The 17,311-nt window shown below is 47.0% G+C and overlaps 2 protein-coding genes across 2 annotated transcripts; one reads left to right on the top strand and one right to left on the bottom strand.

The window, feature by feature from the left end:
- Positions 1-949: 949 nt before the first annotated feature.
- On the bottom strand, positions 950-15,365 carry LOC121820308 (serine/arginine repetitive matrix protein 3-like). Its single transcript, XM_042254057.2, has 3 exons — positions 15,099-15,365; positions 11,983-12,390; positions 950-3,113 (listed from the first exon to the last, which is right to left on the bottom strand). The coding sequence occupies exons 1-3, from the start codon at positions 15,363-15,365 to the stop codon at positions 2,853-2,855; spliced, it is 936 nt and encodes a 311-aa protein (XP_042109991.1). The 3' UTR covers positions 950-2,852.
- On the top strand, positions 15,162-17,274 carry SOX17 (SRY-box transcription factor 17). The gene is made up of 2 exons (XM_027972959.3): positions 15,162-15,670; positions 16,233-17,274. The coding sequence occupies exons 1-2, from the start codon at positions 15,364-15,366 to the stop codon at positions 17,156-17,158; spliced, it is 1,233 nt and encodes a 410-aa protein (XP_027828760.1). The 5' UTR covers positions 15,162-15,363; the 3' UTR covers positions 17,159-17,274.
- Positions 17,275-17,311: the final 37 nt, after the last annotated feature.

The following is a 17,311-nucleotide window of genomic DNA, read 5'->3' on the forward strand; positions in this document are numbered from 1 at the left end:
ATCATCAGTGGCTAATAGGAAGATGGTAGAATGGTGTTTTTGCCTGTGTGAAGCCATGTTAGCATAGTGGAATTGTAGAAAAAGCATAAATTGTGGAATCAAGTGATCCAGTCCTTCCTAGATTTGTGACTCTGGGTGAGTCAATTCATCTCTCTGAATGTCATCATCTTTCAGTAAAAAATTTAAAAAAAATAAAAAGAAGTTTATAATAGCCAGGACACAGAAGCAACGTACATGTCCATCAGTGGAGGAATGGATAAAGAAGGTAATGGTACATATATATGATGGAATATTACTCAGCCATAAAAAAGAATGACAACATGGTTGGGCACAGAGATTGTTATACTGAATGAAGAAGTCAGAGAAAGATAAATATTATATGATATCACTTCTATGTGGAATCTAAAAAAAATGGTACAAGTGAACCTATTTACAAAACAGAAAAACACAATAGTAAAGAAACTTACAGTTACTGAGGGGGAAAGGAAGGGGAGGGATAAATTGGGAGATTGGGATTGACATATACACACTATTATATATAAAATAGATAACTAATAAGGACCTACTGTATAGAACAGGGAACTCTACTCAATACTCTGTAATGACCTTATGGGAAAGGAATCTAAAAAAGAGTGAATACGTGTATATGTATAACTGATTCATTTTACTATACACCTGAAATTAACACAATATTGTAAATGAACTATACTCCAATAAAAATTAATTTAAAAAAGAAAGAAGAACGTCTAACTAGTAGTGTTATTTTAAAGATTAAATTGAGGTATGTATATAAAATACTTTTGAAGTAATATATAAACATTAATTATATTTTGTAAAACAGTGAATCACTTTTCCATATTCATATCCTTTAAGAAACAATATCAACTATTTTTTAAAGGAACCAACATACCACTGTAAATTTATTATGCAAATCCATTATATCTGAAAATAAATCTACCAAAGAAAAAATTTTTCTTTTTGGTGTACTACTCCAGGTTGTGGCAGTTTTTATATTGTCACAATTTTAGGTCTTCTCCCTACAGAAAGTTCTTGCTCTAAAAGACTTGAAGATATTTGCAAATGCCCGGTTTAGAGAATACCTACAGATATATGAAATAGTAAAGTAAGAGAGTTTGAAGATCATTTGAATTCAAGAAAGCTATTTGTGAAAATATTTAAAACTGAGGGAATATGACTAGACAGTTTGAGTACCTTTGAGAGTCCAGTTAATTGTAATTTAGAATGGAAAAGAATCTTAGAAACAGTGTCTGCCTGGATAACACAAATTCACATCAATTAACGATTTAAAACCCTCTCTCTGAACAAAGGCCTTAGTATGGTGATAATATACAAATGGTAGCAAACAAGTCAATATTTTATTATATATAAATAAGTTCTACAGATGGAAACTTGCAGTCACAGCCCTTTGTTGATGGTGATGGGGACAAAAGGAAGATGGAAAAGGAAGGGATTTGTGGCAGCCAGAATTTCAAGGGAGCTCATCAAGTTAGAAGGCGGAATGAGTTGGGGGATGGGATGAGCAGAACTTGGCCAAAAAGACTGATCCCATTAAAAGACAAAGGGTCCCCACAAGTCAGGGAGTTAGCCCTGGCTACCTAGAGGAGCAGCACACTGTTGCTCCTGTGTTGTCACAGCCACAGACACTTTAGGTGATGGACTGCATTCTCTAGCTTTGGCTTCAGGTTCCAGATCCCCTAGACTGACTATGTGAAACTTCAGTTTTCCCACCACTAAAACAAACACAAATGTATATATATATATACATATATATACATATACATATATATATACATTTTCCTTTCATACACACTTGTTTTTATTATACATACATAACAAGACATACAATAATTGTATATAATAAATTGTGTGCAATGTAGTGTTTATATTTTATATATATCATTTCTATATTTTATATAAAACAGAAATTATATTGAATCACCAATATTATATCCCATATATTAGATACATGCTGCCTAGGAGTAGTTACAGCTAACAATATAGCTTTAACTATTTGGCAGCAGAAGAAAGAATTCACTTCGGTGACATAGAAGCAGATCACTGAAGGGTTAGTGAACCTGAGTGATCCGTCTGCCCGCTCTCTCCTCTTCGCCCCCACCTCGCTGGCCAGGCGCCCCCTCCCGCCCCAACATGAGCCCCCCAGCAGCGAAGCTGAATGCTTTCAGGGAGCCCCCACCCCTACCCCACTCAGAGCCACTGCCCAGACCCAGCTGTCAAGGTAAACAACCCCAGTGTTTAACAGTGAATAATGTCAATAAACCACTTATTGTTGAGTTGATGCTTATCTGTGACAGAAGTTCTCATCTAATATCACTCATAATATCCATTAGTATATCCTTTTTAAAAATTAAATAAGGAAGTAGGGATCTAAAACTGCAAAGTGAAGAGAGGACTGCAGGTTTAAGGCCAGTCTTCCGTCGAGGGCAAGGGGCTGAGGTCTGACCCACCCGGGTCTGGGCTGGGATTCCGGGATGCGGTTGCGGTGGAAACAGCCCTCGAACCAGAGGGCTGAGGTCTGCGGCGGGATGCGGAAGCAGCTAGGAGCTTTGGGAGCAATTGAGAGCAGGTTGATGTCTGAGGATCCTCCTAATAAAAAGTGTGAGCTCATATTAATATTTTGCTTGACTTCGTTATTTTATTTTTCTAGGTTTTTTTCTTTTCCTTTTTTTTTTTTTTTTTTTTTTGTATTTTAAAAGTGTCAGTGGGTGACAGATTTGGAATAAAGGGGAAACCTGATCCTTCTGCGCGGCTACTTTCAGAAGGTCCGTTTCGGACCACCCTTCATTCTCATCAGCTTTTCAAGCCCGGAGGAGTCATTTTCCCTCCAGAAATAGTGACCTGGGCGAGGAGGGAGCGGGTGGGGCTGGGCTCGGGTCTTCAGATCTCCAGGCTGTTTGCGGTGGGCGGTGGGATCTCGCTAAGTCCACCCGCAGGTGGTTGGGCCGACATGCCTTCCTCCAGCTCCTGGCTCCAGGTGAGCGCTGCGGTCCCACCTCCTCGGCAAACACCTTCAAAGAGCCCGCTGCAGATACCAAGATGGCCTTCTCCAAACACAGCGAGATTGTGGAGGGGGGCTAGGTGAAAATCATATTCTTGATCACAAACAAACACAATTAACTGGCAGCTGGATTAAGATACCTAATCAGCCCAAATTATTTAGGGGCTCTTGTAACCATCACCCTTCTTTTGAAAGTGCTTAGTTACTCTGGGAGATAATACTCTGTTAATGAAATACGTGTCCAGAGGGGGCATTCCTCTTCTTAAAGTGACAGGATGAGGCTTTAGCTAGGAGCGATACAAGCTCTCAGGGAAAAGGGTGTTTTCAAGAAAAATGAATGACTGTGCAAAAGACCAACCAGTAGTCAAAGCCTCTGCAGCTTTGGCAGGGGGAAATCCTCTGATGAGCTGTCTTGGGCTGTGTTTCATTCATTCAACAAATCTTGTTGATGTATCCCTGGGTTCAGGGATAGGGCAGTGCACAGCACCCATAGCATCTCAGGGAGTTAGCATTTTAATGGGGAAAGAGAGACAATAAACCGATTTAAAAACGTGATGACTGCCAGGAACAGGTACTTTAGGAAATTATAAACCAAGTGGGAGAAGAGAGTCTGACGAGTTTGTGGGGGCAGTGGCAGACATTGGCTGTTTTATGTAGGACGGTCTCCTGGAGTTGGTGTCTTTGGAGGAGGGGGCTAACCATAGCAGAATCTGGGGGACCTTGGTTCCACACAGATGGAAGAGATTGTAGGCTTCAAGGAGGAAGGAACTTGGCATGTTTTAGAAGCAGCCAGAGGCCAGTTGGCAGGAATATAGCGAAGGAGGCAGAGAGCAGTGAGAGAGGGGTAGACGGAAAGGAGAGAGTCCCTGAATGTGAGGTGTATGTGGCTGTACAGGCTGTTGTAATGCACAGGGTATCTATGTTATGCACTTGCATCGGAAATGTTCACTAGTAAAACGTACCCAACTCAAAGGCTAAGTGGAGGTGTTGGAAAGTATTTACTAATTTTCTTCATAAATATACTATTATAATTCGTTTGTTGCATACAATAAGTATTGGCAAAATCAAATTAGCAGAGGTCCTTGAACTACTGAAGACTTAACCTGCTCTTAAGAATTAAAGCTTCAGTATGAACGACCACCCTAAAACTGAACTGGTATATCAGATATGTTTGGTGAGTCTCACTACATATAATGCCCAAACCAGTTAATACATACCCATATGATTAAATATTTGTTCAAGCATTCATGCTTCTAGTCTTTGCTTAACTAGAGCCTGCCTTTTCTAGCCCTGGGATGTTTTATCATCACACTTTCTGTAGAAAGGACACAGTAACATTTTCCTCCTTTAGCTTTGGAAAAAAAGGAAAGATGAGTCAAGGAGAGAGGTCCTTGGATTTGCTCACCTTCAGGGTTGTCCTGAGCTCTGCAAGGAGAAACAGCCATGGAAGGCGGTGGGGGGGGGGGGGGGGGCGGGGGCCTGAGCCTCATCTGAAGGCTCAGGGGATTGGTCTTCATGTTAACATGGTCCCACAGAACTCTCTCTCTGAAGATGAAAATGACTCATGGGAATTCAGTCATGCATAGAAGCAGTGTAAATTAGATTGGCCAACCTCTGAACTTGGGGCAAGTCATGAAATCTGACTTGGTATGCATTATTTTCTTCATTTAAGATCATGGAGAGTAATGTGTGTGTGGGTGTGGCTGACAAGAGGGGAGAGGCTGCGTACTTACGAAGTATTTCCTCAAAACTGCCACAAGTTCTGTGAACGCTTCTGAAAAAATATTGTTTAATTCTCACTGCCCTTTCTTATCATTTTTAGTAAAAGAAAGCCCATTAGGTCAAGCCAATTTCTAGTTTTTGTTCTGGCCATGACTGAAAAGAAACATTTTTTTGTATTTTGAGATCAAACTTATAGTCTCAAAACTGTATGTGACCCCACTCCAAACAGACAAAAATAATCCCTTGTAATTTTGTTTTTAATTGAATCCTGAGGAATTTGCCACTAAGGAAAAGCAGTAAAGAAGGAACTTTTGTTATTATAGTTTATGGTCACATTTTATACTTAAAATAATTGAAAAATGGCTTCCCTGGTGGTTCAGCAGTAAAGAACCTGCCTGCCAATGCAGGAAACTCAGGAGACTTGGGCTCAATCCCTGGGTCAGGAAGACCCCCTGGAGGAGGAAATGGCAATCCACTCCAGGGTTCTTGCCTTGGAAATCCCGTGGACAGAGGAGCCTGGCTGGCTACAATCCACGGGGTCGCAGAGAGTCAGACATGACTGAGCACACATACACAATTTAAAGATAAATTTAAGCAAGTAATTATTATGTTTTTGCCTTGCTTTTGAACATGGAAACAGTGGAGCGCTGCAGGAGACCTGCACAGAGGTGCTGCCCTGGAAGTCAAGAGCAGGCAGGTGGGGTGGCCGGGATTACAGCAAGCAAATGGCAGTTATATTAGGGTAGTGGGAGCCAGGTTCTTTACATTCAGAAAAGGCATTTAGAAATACAGAGAGGCAGCAGGCTAGCAAGAACCCTCATATGTTGGATCAGAATTGGAGGAATCTTCAAGTAACTCAGCGTTTTAATAATTTGGGGAGGAAGATAAAAATAGCTACAGATATATGCAAGATGCACACATATATATATATACTGTTGAGAGTATCTAGAAATGATGATAGCCCAGTACTCATGAGAACACAGATTCTCGTTTCTAAACACCCTCTTTCATTAAAAGATGCTCTCAACTCATGCAGAAATGACTGAATCAGGGTTGAGTCAGGAAAATACAAGAAGAACCTGGAATTTCTCTCTTTCTTTCTAATTCTTTTTTTTCACTTTTTGGACGCCTCATGTGGCTTGTGGGATCTTAGTTACCCAGATCAAGGATCAAACCCACTCCCCTTGCACTGGAAGCATGGACTGCCAGGGATGTCCCAAGCCTGGAATATTTTGTTATGCTAAAGTATAAAGAAATAGTCAAAGGATGATTAGGACAAATCAAAAGGATACAGGAGCTAGCTTAAAAGGTGCCCCACATGCCAAATCGGTGACAACCTGAGCATTCAAACAAATAATATTAATTAAGGACAATAAAGCACTGAGTGAAGAAGGAACCTATGGCCTATGCTAATATAAAGGAAAGGAAAACTTTCTTACAGCAGAAGGAACACATAAATACAGAGGAATGATGGGAATTCAAAACCACCCTTTGTCACCCATCTTAGCAGATGCTAAGGCAGGTGGGTGGAGGCTTGATGAGGATATTGGTATAATATAGGGCACAGTTCCCCCTACAGAAAATACTTATCCATTGCATTGGGGGAAAATGATGATTTGAAGCTAGAGAAACTGGGCAGACACCAGCTGGTCAGGTGGTCAAGGTTAACTCAGCAGTATGATGAGGCTTCAGACAGCCTCCCTTGTCATGCTCTGGGAGGGGCACATCACAGTCTCTGTAGTTTTCCTGCCAGGAACGCAGGAGCCCAGACCAGAAAGACTGCGTGTGAGACCCTTATGGAATAAAAGACCTGCACTCTTGAAAACCATTAAGAACTATTAGAAAAGATGGAAGTCTAAAGAGACATGGTACCTAGGGGCAATATGTGATCCTGGATAGAATGTTGGACCAAAAGAAAGGGACTTTGTTTGCAAAATGTGAATTGGGCAAGCAGCTTAGGTAGGAATGCTATTTCCAAATAACCAATATGTTGGCTATTTGATGGCTGGTTATACGGGAGAATGTTCTCTTGAGTATTTAGACTGAATGAGACATTATGTCTCAGCCTGCTCTCAGGTGGTTCAGAAAAAAGGCTAATCGCACACATTCAGACATACACACATAGGTATTAATATATAACATGCTATATAGATGTAGTACATATTTAGGTAGTATCTACAATGTATCGGTATATGTCAGTATGCTCTATGATAAATATGACTACATATTTATATTGTTATATCCATTTACTTACTTTTTTAAAAAGAGAGCAAGAGAGACAGCAAATGTAGGGAAATTTTTGTTGTTTTAAATCAAGATGAAGTCAAAAGAGGTAAAATGCTAAGAAATTGGAGAGTCTTCTTTATACTATTCTTGCAACTTTTCTGTAAATTTGAGGTTATTTTAAAATAAGTGATTTAAAAAGAATGCTGTGTACTAGAATAGCTGTATGAGTAACAAGTGCATTCATATATTAGCATTTAATATATGTTATTTCCTATATAAGGCATTCCCCTGTGTCCAAGCTCTCACTGGGGTAATTTTACAGAACCTGAACAGTAAGGGTGGGTTATGCAGTTCTCTTCAGCCCTAGGACTCCCTGTATATGTCAGGTGAGTTCCAAGGAAGTGTTACATATTAATAATAAGAAAGTGTAAAAAAAAGAACCGGTTGTCTGTTTGTCTCCAAATTTCAGTTTTAAATTAGCCACTGGGGAGAAAGAAGAAAAAAAAAAAAGTAACCACTGAAATAATCGATATTTACTAAAATAATGGCTGTTCAGTAAATCCAGAGCCTTAGTTCACAAAAACAGAACCTGGTTTGTCCTGGACGAAAGGTGGGACCTGTTGTGCAGTCTTTTAAAACATTTTTGCTTTCAGAACAGCAGCATTCCATTATTACCCAAAGCAGTATAGTCTTCTTTACAATCTCTATTTCCATTTTATCTCAATTTGCTAGTTTTCTTTAATGTACAAAAAACCTTCTCTGAATGTCCATAGACCCATACATCTGCAGACACATGAGCCCTGTTTCACTGAGCACTCTTATTCTGCAAAACTGAGTGATCATTTGTTCTCTTTTTTACCTGGAACAGTGGGTAAGAGATTGGATATTTTCTCCTTTCTTATCTGAGAACACTGAAAATGAGGCAGTTTGAAGTGACTCGCAATTACCTGGCAGAAAGTTACTGAACAATAAAGACAAGACTTTGGGATCTTTTTATACTGAAAGAGCTAGGCAGGGCATGTACATTCATGGGTCTTTTTTCCTTTAAACATGTGAGTCCCGGGCATAGTTCTCAAAATTAAACTTTTCTCTGTGCCTTTAGGAGAAGAATTTAACCCAGGTTAAATGCTCACTGCAAGGTGTCTTTGAATTTCAAAGATCTTTTAGTGGAGTACTGAATGTTTTACAATTCTGTCTTTTTTTTTTTTTTCCTGGCCAGTCTTAACTGAGTTTTAGAAGACTGACATGCATAAAACACTCTACTTTACCACCAAAGTAAAAATGTTGACATTTCAAATGTAATTAGAAAATGCACAATAGTTAATACACCTCTAGAAAAGCTTTTGCCAGCATAACAAATAATTTTGATTAAAACATGATAATGTTAGTTATTACTCATTATCACAGATGTTACAATATTTTTTCGTTGAAAACATTTGTTTTAGCTGTTACAATGTACATACATTCTGTATCACAGTCACCTTTTCTTATTTATTCTCCCAATATGTCTTCACGTGCACACATTCATTAATTTAAATTTTATTTTATTATGAAATACCTGTGTAACACTTACTATGTGTTAGGTCATAGTCTAAGCCGTTAGTGAACAATTAGCTCATTTAATCCACATAAAATTCTCTGAGACCATTACTATAATTCTTCATTTTACAGAGTTGGTACAGAAAGATTCAGCAATATGTCCAAGGATGCGCAGCTGGTGAGCTGCAGAACTAGGGTTCAATCCCAAGGAGTTGGACTCCTAAACCTGTGGTTGTAACCAATATACCATGCTGTACTGTGCCTTAGATTTACTGGTACTGGGGGAATTATTGGTTGATTAAATGAACAGATGATTCTCTCGTCTCTTAGACTGGTTTGAAAACAAGGAAATCACCTAATTGCTCCATGCTTTAATTTTCCACTTCATAAAATAGAGTTGATAATATTTGCCATCCATTTCTCTCCCAAACAACAGTATACATGAAGGGAATTTACCTAGCTGCTACATGTATGTTTTGCTCCAAAGGTTTGGTCAGCTACAGGTGTAGAGGAGACCAGCAGCTTAGACTTTAAACATGTGACAATGCCACACAACTCGATATAGTTAACTATGTCTCTTTCAGTCTGAATGAAGTACAAGAGCAGAGCTTCAGAGAGCTCAACATCTTTATATCTGAACTTTATCCCCGTATAACTCTGAATTGTTTTCATTTTTTCAGCTGAATTAGAATTTGTTTGTATAAAATGATACTCAAAATATATGAGATGTCATCTCGGGCTTTGATTATGTGATCTAATAAAATACCTAATTACAAATCTTCTAAATGAAAATGTTTTCTTGTTACAGCTCTGCAGCTCTGATATTTAAAAAACAAAACAAAACGATCCTGCGATCGTGATCTGATTAGGAACCACACTGGAAGTTTCTGTGCTAAAGTCCTTAACCCATGCCTTCCTACGTTCTGGTTTTATTGAGTTTCTACAAATCCCATAAGGTCTATTCACTGGCACAGACAGGGCATGGAAAGAAACTCAAGACCCACCACTGTTAACAGCAAGGGCAAATAGCTGGTCCGAGAATCCTTGCTCAATCTCCTTCTCTGTTGCCCTGCCTCCCTCCAGGGCTCTCCTGACACTCAAATGAGTTAACCTACAAGCAACTGCTTTGTAAACTGTAATCTATGACTACAAAGAAATTAACACCAAAGGTTTGGGTTTTGAAAAGTCCCCCAAAGACAGAAATCTATGTATGCATATATCCACATGCAAAATTTTCCAAGTACATTCTTAGCCTGGACTTACATGCTGAGTGGGTTCAGAAAAGCCAGAGGACTTGACCTCAGAAAAGGTGAGATTTCCGGTGTTTAGTGCCTGGAGATTGAACCTCTGGCAAAGAAGACGGTGAGAGAGGATATTGCAGGCCTGAAGTCTGATGACTGTGTGTCTACACAGATGTGTCTCAGATGAAAACAGAGGTTTACAGAGATAATTCTTAGTGCCTTGCCTCCAAAGAAGATGACTCCACAATCTAATCAAGAACAACTGTGGCAGTCTGGATGGTAGGGGATTTTGGGGGAGAACGGATACATGTGTATGTATGGCTGAGTCCCTTTGCTGTCCACCTGAAACTATCATAATATTGTTAACTGGTTGTACTCCAATACAAAATAAAAAGTTTTTTTAAAAAACAATTATTATAGTATCCCTGAGCATTTACTACAAACCAATGGACTGTGTATGCAAGAGGGATATAAACAGGCTGTTGAGGTGAGGGATAAACTGGGAGACTGGGATTGATGTACGCATACACTATATATGAAATAGAGAGCTAAGGACCTATGGTATAGCACAGGGAACTCTATTCAATACTTTGCAATGACCTATATGGGTAAAGAATCTTTTAAGAAAATGGATATATGTATAACTGATTCACTTTGCTGTACATCTGAAACTAGCACAGCATTGTAAATCAACTATATTCCAGTTAAAAAAAAATAAAGAGGCCATTAAAGAGTGCTGATAAAGCTGTTGGCAAGGTCTAGAAATGGGCAGAGAAGAAAATTCATGTAACCAAGGTCAACCGAACACTGACTGCAGAGGAATCCAACAGGACTCAGGTTCTCTGCTGTTTAGAAACACTGGAGCTGACTCTGGCTCCATTTCCAAATCTGATAGGCTTGTGGTTGTGGTTCAAGTTGCACGGGAGGGTGGGTAATGAGTGTGTCAGGAGTGGCCTGTCCTATAGCCTATTCACTTTGATCACTCCCATGATCACAGGATGCACACCTTGCCCTAACCAACCACCTGGCAAAATCCAGCCCTGCTGACTAGGGAAGCTTGGCAAGCCAGTTTACAGGGTAGAAAGGCCACCGATTGCAGGACCTCTACTAGAGGGAAAAAAAAAAAAAATTCAGAGCGCTTGGCCTAGAGGTGTCAGCATCACCTTTCCATTCCAGGAACAAGTAATTGAGGTAGAGAGGGCCTAGATTCTACCTGGGCTGCACGCGAATCAATCAGAGGGGAAGACTAATGGTACCGCACTGGGCATTTCTAAGATGCAGGGGCCTTGTCTGCTCCCGGCTGGGGGAAGAGGGGGCCGATGTGCAGGTGTCTGCTCCCGGGGGACGTCCTGCTGCTGCTAAGCCTGTCTGCTCAGCTGACGACACAGCTCCACCAGGAAAGCCCGGGCCTTTCCTGGGTGCAAGGAAAGTGGGACTGGGGTGTCAGCAGAAGTGGGCGCACAGGAACAGCTACTGAGATTGCAGTTAGAGCTCAGAGAGGCCAGAGATGAAGTGGGTGGTGAGCAGACTAGTGTGCGGCCGTAATCCGTCCTCAGGATGAGCTGGTGCCTTGCCTTCACCCCTGATGCCTCCCCCTGCGGAGTCTGAGGTTCTCCAAGCCGGGGAGTAAGGGGAAGCTGTCAGCACTCCCACCCGGGGACCCAAGCTGGGGCGGGAGGCGGAGGGGGGAATACAAGAAACACCCCCCGCGGAGACCAGTTACTGAGCAGGGAAACGGACCGGGAACAGCGCATTTCCTGCTTCTCCTGTGCAAGCCCCGGGCGCGGCCGAGCGGGAACTGGGTGACGGTCCGGGAGTCGCCGGCTGCTGGGGCGGGGTTCGGGGAGACCTCGAGGGGTCCGCGGACCAGGCGGGATGCTGGGGCGGGATGCTGGCGGAGGGCGGGGGAGAGGGCGTGGGAGCAGAACTCAAGTCTCCTGTCCTGGTGGGGAGCGAGGGTCCCCAAAGCCCTCTCGGCCCCGCGGGAGAGGCGGGCGCCCCAAAGGCAGGGTAGAGCGCCAGGTGAGAGGCAGCGGGGCTCTGACCCTCGGGGGCCTCGCGGTGGGAGCTGGTGGCCGTGATCTCCCGGGCCCTCCTTCTTCCCCACCCCTCCCATCTCACCCGCGACTTTGAACCTCGCTTCGCGGACCCGCTGGGGACCCGCCGGGGGACCAGGAATACCCGCGAGCGATACGCAGAGCCGGCGCGCGGCCCTACCTGGGCAGTGCGGAGCCCCAGGCGCGCTCCGTGCGGCGCGCCGCCTTCCGCTCGGCTCCTGGAGGCCGCCGCGGGCACGCGACTTATAAACGCGAAGACCTGATTGTTGTTCTTTGTTCCGGGGATACCATTGTCTGTCGGTTCCCGGTGCCCGCGGCGTGCCCCCCCTTTCCCTCCGCCCTCGAGCCGAGCGGGGCTGCCCGGGTGCCCACGGCCTTCCCCGGAGGCCGAAGCGTCCTTCGTCCGGCTCCCGCTTCCCGAGCATCGAAACACAAAAGCCTGCAGGAAACCCAGGGCCGGTGCCTGGTCACGCAGGGGTCCGAACCGCTGCTCACCACCTACCCGGATTCTTCGCTGCGCCCGCCGGCCACGGGCCCGGCGGGGTAACGGGCATGGCTTCGCACCGCGCTAGTCGCGTCCTTGCCCAGACTTTCCAGCTTTGGGCCCAGCCTGGGGACTGGGCATGGATTAGCAGCCAGAAGTCAGAGGTCCCAGTCCCCGCGCGCTCCGGCCACGCGGGCGGGTGGACACGGCTCCTCCTCGCCAATCTGTCTGCCCCCCTCCCCCCGCGTAAATCTCTCGTGATGAGAAAAGCAAGGCTAGCAGGAAGCCACTCCGGATGTTTGCTGCTTTTCATGTGGCATTTGTGGCTGGCTCTGATAACATCCAGAACTCGACTTCCAACGCCGCGTTTAGTTAAGAGACTGAAATAGAAGAGTCCACACACACCTCGTGGACGGTCTGCGGCGCCGCCACCCCCCACCCCAACACGCTCCCCTCAAATCTATGACAAAAGCAGGATCAGAAGCCTGGATGAAACACAGGTAACCGCCTGCAGGAGGGACTCGTCTTGGAAAGGCACCACAATTCCTCTCTTGTAAATATAAGTAAATCGTTACTTTATAACTCCAAGGGAGAGTGTTACAATAAGTAGGGGGTGGGGGGACACCAAAATCTAAAGCTACATCTCCATCCTATGCATCCTGTGCTCTCACCTAATTTCTCAATATCTTAAAAAAAGAAGAAAAGAAAAGCAGTAGTTAGACTCCAAGAACAAGTGCAGGTAATAACAAGAAACTCCCATCAGTTTCTTGACCTTCTTGGCACCTCTTCCTGTAATCAGGTGGCCAAGAGGCACCCAAGGATGAATAAAATGTACAGGGTAAACCTGTGCACAGGTATTTTTTGAATTCACACCTGGATTGCATTTCCTGTACCCTATGTTATTTTTTTTTTTATGGAATTCATCAAATAGATTCATCTAGAGAGATAAATGTAGTCTGGAACAGGCATTATTTTTGTTTGTTTTTTCCATCGATATTTTAAGAAAACTCCTATTAGTTCACAAAACTTTTGCCCTAACAGAAAATCCTGCTTTGAGACCTTTGGAAAATATTTATTACTTTGCAACAAAGTTAGATGTGATTGCCAAGAAAACATAAAGGAACAAGGCCCTACAGGTTTAATTTGTTCTCTCTATTCCTATAGTTTCCTTACTTAGATAACCAGTTGCAATGCAATTATGCTTAATTTTCAAGCCCATATTTTTCTCTTATGGAAAAATAAGCTCTTAAAGGAAAAGTGCATAATCAGTTAAATGTGTTTAAGATTATCAGTTGTTTCAAAACCATCTATTAAAAATAACACTTCTCTATTATTTCCTTAAGCAGATTAACTTTTTTTCTTGTCTGAATCTCAGAGACCCAGGAACCAGAACCACTTTTTGGCCACTGAAGTTGGGGGTGGGGGGCAGCCAACGTCATAGATCCTCAAGGAATTAAGTTGGCTTAAAACAAGTGTGCAGAAGTTCTTCGGAGAAATAGCAAACTCAGAGAAACTAAAGGCCAATTGCTTTCAAAGGCTTTTTCTTTGTTTTTATGAATGCCCCCAGTAAGCAGTCTTGATAGACTACTTGTCAAGCAATGCCACACTGCAAGCTTCAGGCCTTACCTCCCAGATCCCGGATGTAAGCCCTAGTTTCCATCATCTCTTCACAGTAAGCAAAACAAATCTGTTGTGGAGATTGATAAAAGTTGTCTATATATGCAGGAGCGGCTGTGGTCACTGCTTTAGCAAACAACACAACACATAAACAAATACACAAATACAACAGCTTGGGTTAGTGGTTAATAGCACCAAGTCTGAGGGCAGACTTCTGGAGGTGAATTCCACTCCCCAGTGCTGTGCTAGTGGGCAAGGTCCTTAACGTTGCTGGGCCTCAGCTTCCTCTCCTGTAAGACAGAATGGGCTCTACCTCACAGGGTTATAAGGATAAACTTGTTGGCTGATGTTTGGTGTGCTGTATGTAAATTTGACAGAAGGGTTTGTTTACAAACCCACAAAAAAGGCCTCTCGAATTTAAACAGAAGTTTAAATCTTAAAAGTTTTCATTCCAGTCTTGAGAAACACTGAAGAACCCACCCCCTCCCAATACCTTAAACAGATTCCAAGGGCCACAAGTATTTTGTTCCTCAAAGGTTGCTTTATTTCCTCCATTTGACAGGCGTTTAGATAAATATCGCTATCTTTACCACATTTACGAAATCAAAACTAAATCTTTTTTTTCTGAACACATAGGAGGACATTTTGTTAAGTTTATTAAACATTTCCTGTACACATTTTCAAGGGTGGGTTAGTCTCTTTGGATAAAGCTTAAAAAAAAAATTCTTCAGGATTTGTAACCTTGTTTTCGAAAGTAGAATTTACCTCGGACATAGCATTTTGAATATAATACAGGTACGTCGAGTCCTTGGGGAGAGAGTATTTTCCAGTTTGGAGACGATGTCCGTGGGACTCTGGGAAGAAGGCGAGCCCCCCACTGCTGAAACCTCCTCAGCTCCAGGTTGAGTGGGTGCTTCCTGCTTCGATCCGGACTGCGGTGGCCAAGTATTTCTAGGCAGCAGGGCGATCAGCACCCTAGAAGGTTGATCAGGGGGTCCCCGTTGGAGGGTGGGAGCCGCCGACGCGGCGCCAAAGCCCGGCTCCAACCCGTTTTCTCAGGGGCAGGTGTCGCCCTGGGCGCGGGGCCGGGGAGGGGGGAAGGGCGGGCGTGGGGTTGAGCTGAAACTTGGGACCTGGGCGGCGGGCTGGGCGTGGGCCTAACATCGCCGGCCGGCCCGCCCCCGCCGCTCCATTGGCCGGGTCTGTGCAGAAAAGGCCCGCGGCCGGGGGGCGCCCGCAGTGGCACTGGGCTGGCGGGGGCGCGGGTTGTGCCAGGGTCTGCGATCGATCTCTGCCAGGGACGCGGGCGGCTGGGTCCGGCCGGAGGACGCGAGCGGCCCGCCGGGCATCTCCTGTCTCGCTCCCCACCCCCTCCCCCCGGCAGGGGGAGGCGGCGTGTCCGGCAGAGGGTTGCGGGGCGCGGGGCCGGGCTGGAGCGCCATGAGCAGCCCGGATGCGGGGTACGCCAGTGACGAGCAGAGCCAGCCCCGGAGCGCGCTGCCCGCCGTGATGGCCGGCCTGGGCCCCTGTCCCTGGGCCGAGTCGCTGAGTCCTCTCGGGGACATGAAGATGAAGGGCGAGGCGGCGGCGAGCGGCGGGGCGCCGGCCGGGCCGGCGGGCCGAGCGAAGGGCGAGTCTCGCATCCGGCGGCCGATGAACGCCTTCATGGTGTGGGCGAAGGACGAGCGCAAGCGCCTGGCGCAGCAGAACCCAGATCTGCACAACGCCGAGTTGAGCAAGATGCTGGGTGAGTCCGCGCCGGGGCCCAGGCCCGGCGAACCTTGAGGCTCAGAGGGTGCGGACCTTGCGCCCGAGGCTGCGGGTGCGCGGCCCCCACGTCCTTCCCTGGGGACCTTGTTTCTTCCCGCTGCCGGATCTCCTAGTCTCCAAGAGGCTTTGGGCTTTGGCCCCCGGGTTCACCGTCGGCCGGGGCTCCGGGCAGGCGGCTCCCCGCGCATCCCAACGGCGGCGAGGGCACCCTGGCGCGGGGCTGGGTGGGTCGCCCGTTCCCCCGACTCCTGGCCAGTTCCTCGAACAAGCGCGGGTGGTGAGCGGGAAGCCGCTTCCAGGAGCGACAGAAAGGCGGGGGGAGGGGGGAATGGGGGGAATGTCTTGGAGGGCCCGAGATCTCTTGTCTTCGACCAGTGCCCTGCCTCCACAGCCCCAACCTTCAGCCTTTCCCTTAATCCCTTCCCCCGCCCCGGGAGTGGCACCAGCCGAGGTCGCAGGGAGGCGGTAGTGCCGGGTTGGGCCTGGGAGCGCGGGCTCAGACGCTAAACCCGCGGCCCGGTCCACCCCGCGTCCCGCAGGCAAGTCGTGGAAGGCGCTAACGCTGGCGGAGAAGCGGCCGTTCGTGGAGGAGGCCGAGCGGCTGCGCGTCCAGCACATGCAGGACCATCCCAACTACAAGTACCGGCCGCGGCGGCGCAAGCAGGTGAAGCGGCTGAAGCGGGTGGAGGGCGGCTTCCTGCATGGCCTGGCCGAGCCGCCGGCGGCCGCGCTGGGCCCCGAGGGCGGCCGCGTGGCCATGGACGGCCTGGGCCTGCCCTTCCCGGAGCAGGGCTTCCCCGCGGGCCCGCCGCTGCTGCCCCCGCACCTGGGCGGCCACTACCGCGACTGCCCGGGCCTGGGCGCGCCCCAGCTCGACGGCTACCCTCTGCCCACGCCCGACACGTCCCCGCTGGACGGCGTGGAACCCGACCCGGCCTTCTTTGCCGCGCCGCTGCCCGCGGACTGTCCGGCCCCTGGGCCCTACAGCTACGCCCCGGCCGCGGACTACGCTGGGCCCCCGGAGCCACCCGGCGCGGGGCCCCTGCACCCGCGGCTGGGCCCGGAGACTGCGGGCCCCGCCATGCCGGGCCTCCTCGCGCCCCCCAGCGCCCTGCACATGTACTACGGCCCCGTGGGCTCCCCGGCGGCGGCGGCAGGAGGCGGGGGACGCGGCTTCCAGATGCCGCCGCAGCCGCCACCGCCCGGCCCTGGGCAGCCGTCGCCCCCGCCAGAGGCGCTACACTGCCGGGACAGTGCAGAACCGGGCGCTCCGGCCGAGCTACTCGGGGAGGTGGAGCGCACAGAGTTCGAACAGTACCTGCACTTCGTGTGCAAGCCGGAGATGGGGCTCCCCTACCCAGGACACGACGCCGGCGTGACCCTGCCCGACGGCCACGGGGCCCTGTCCTCGGTGGTGTCCGATGCCAGCTCCGCGGTGTATTACTGCAACTATCCCGACGTGTGAGCCGTCTCCGCCCGCCGGGCCTGCGGCCAAAAGCGCGCACAGTGTTACACACCTCCCCAAGGATCGAGGGACACTCAGCCTCGCGTCGAATTGTGTTGTTAAGTTGCCTTGGCGTATAATTTATGGTAATTTATTTTGTCTGCCACTTGAACA

The sequence above is a fragment of the Ovis aries genome, chromosome 9, assembly GCF_016772045.2.
Source record: "Ovis aries strain OAR_USU_Benz2616 breed Rambouillet chromosome 9, ARS-UI_Ramb_v3.0, whole genome shotgun sequence".
NCBI classification, from domain to species: domain Eukaryota; kingdom Metazoa; phylum Chordata; class Mammalia; order Artiodactyla; family Bovidae; genus Ovis; species Ovis aries.

Excerpts from the sequence above, each read along its gene's own strand:
- SOX17 (XM_027972959.3), top strand. The coding sequence starts at position 15,364 with ATGAGCAGCCCGGATGCGGGGTACGCCAGTGACGAGCAGAGCCAGCCC. Across the intron at positions 15,671-16,232 it reads CGAGTTGAGCAAGATGCTGG|GCAAGTCGTGGAAGGCGCTA; the intron begins GTGAGTCCGCGC and ends CGCGTCCCGCAG.
- LOC121820308 (XM_042254057.2), bottom strand. The coding sequence starts at position 15,365 with ATGGCGCTCCAGCCCGGCCCCGCGCCCCGCAACCCTCTGCCGGACACG. Across the intron at positions 12,391-15,098 it reads CAATGGAGCGGCGGGGGCGG|CGCGGTGCGAAGCCATGCCC; the intron begins GCCGGCCGGCGA and ends GGACGCGACTAG. Across the intron at positions 3,114-11,982 it reads TGGGGCTCCGCACTGCCCAG|CCCCCCTCCACAATCTCGCT; the intron begins GTAGGGCCGCGC and ends ATTTTCACCTAG.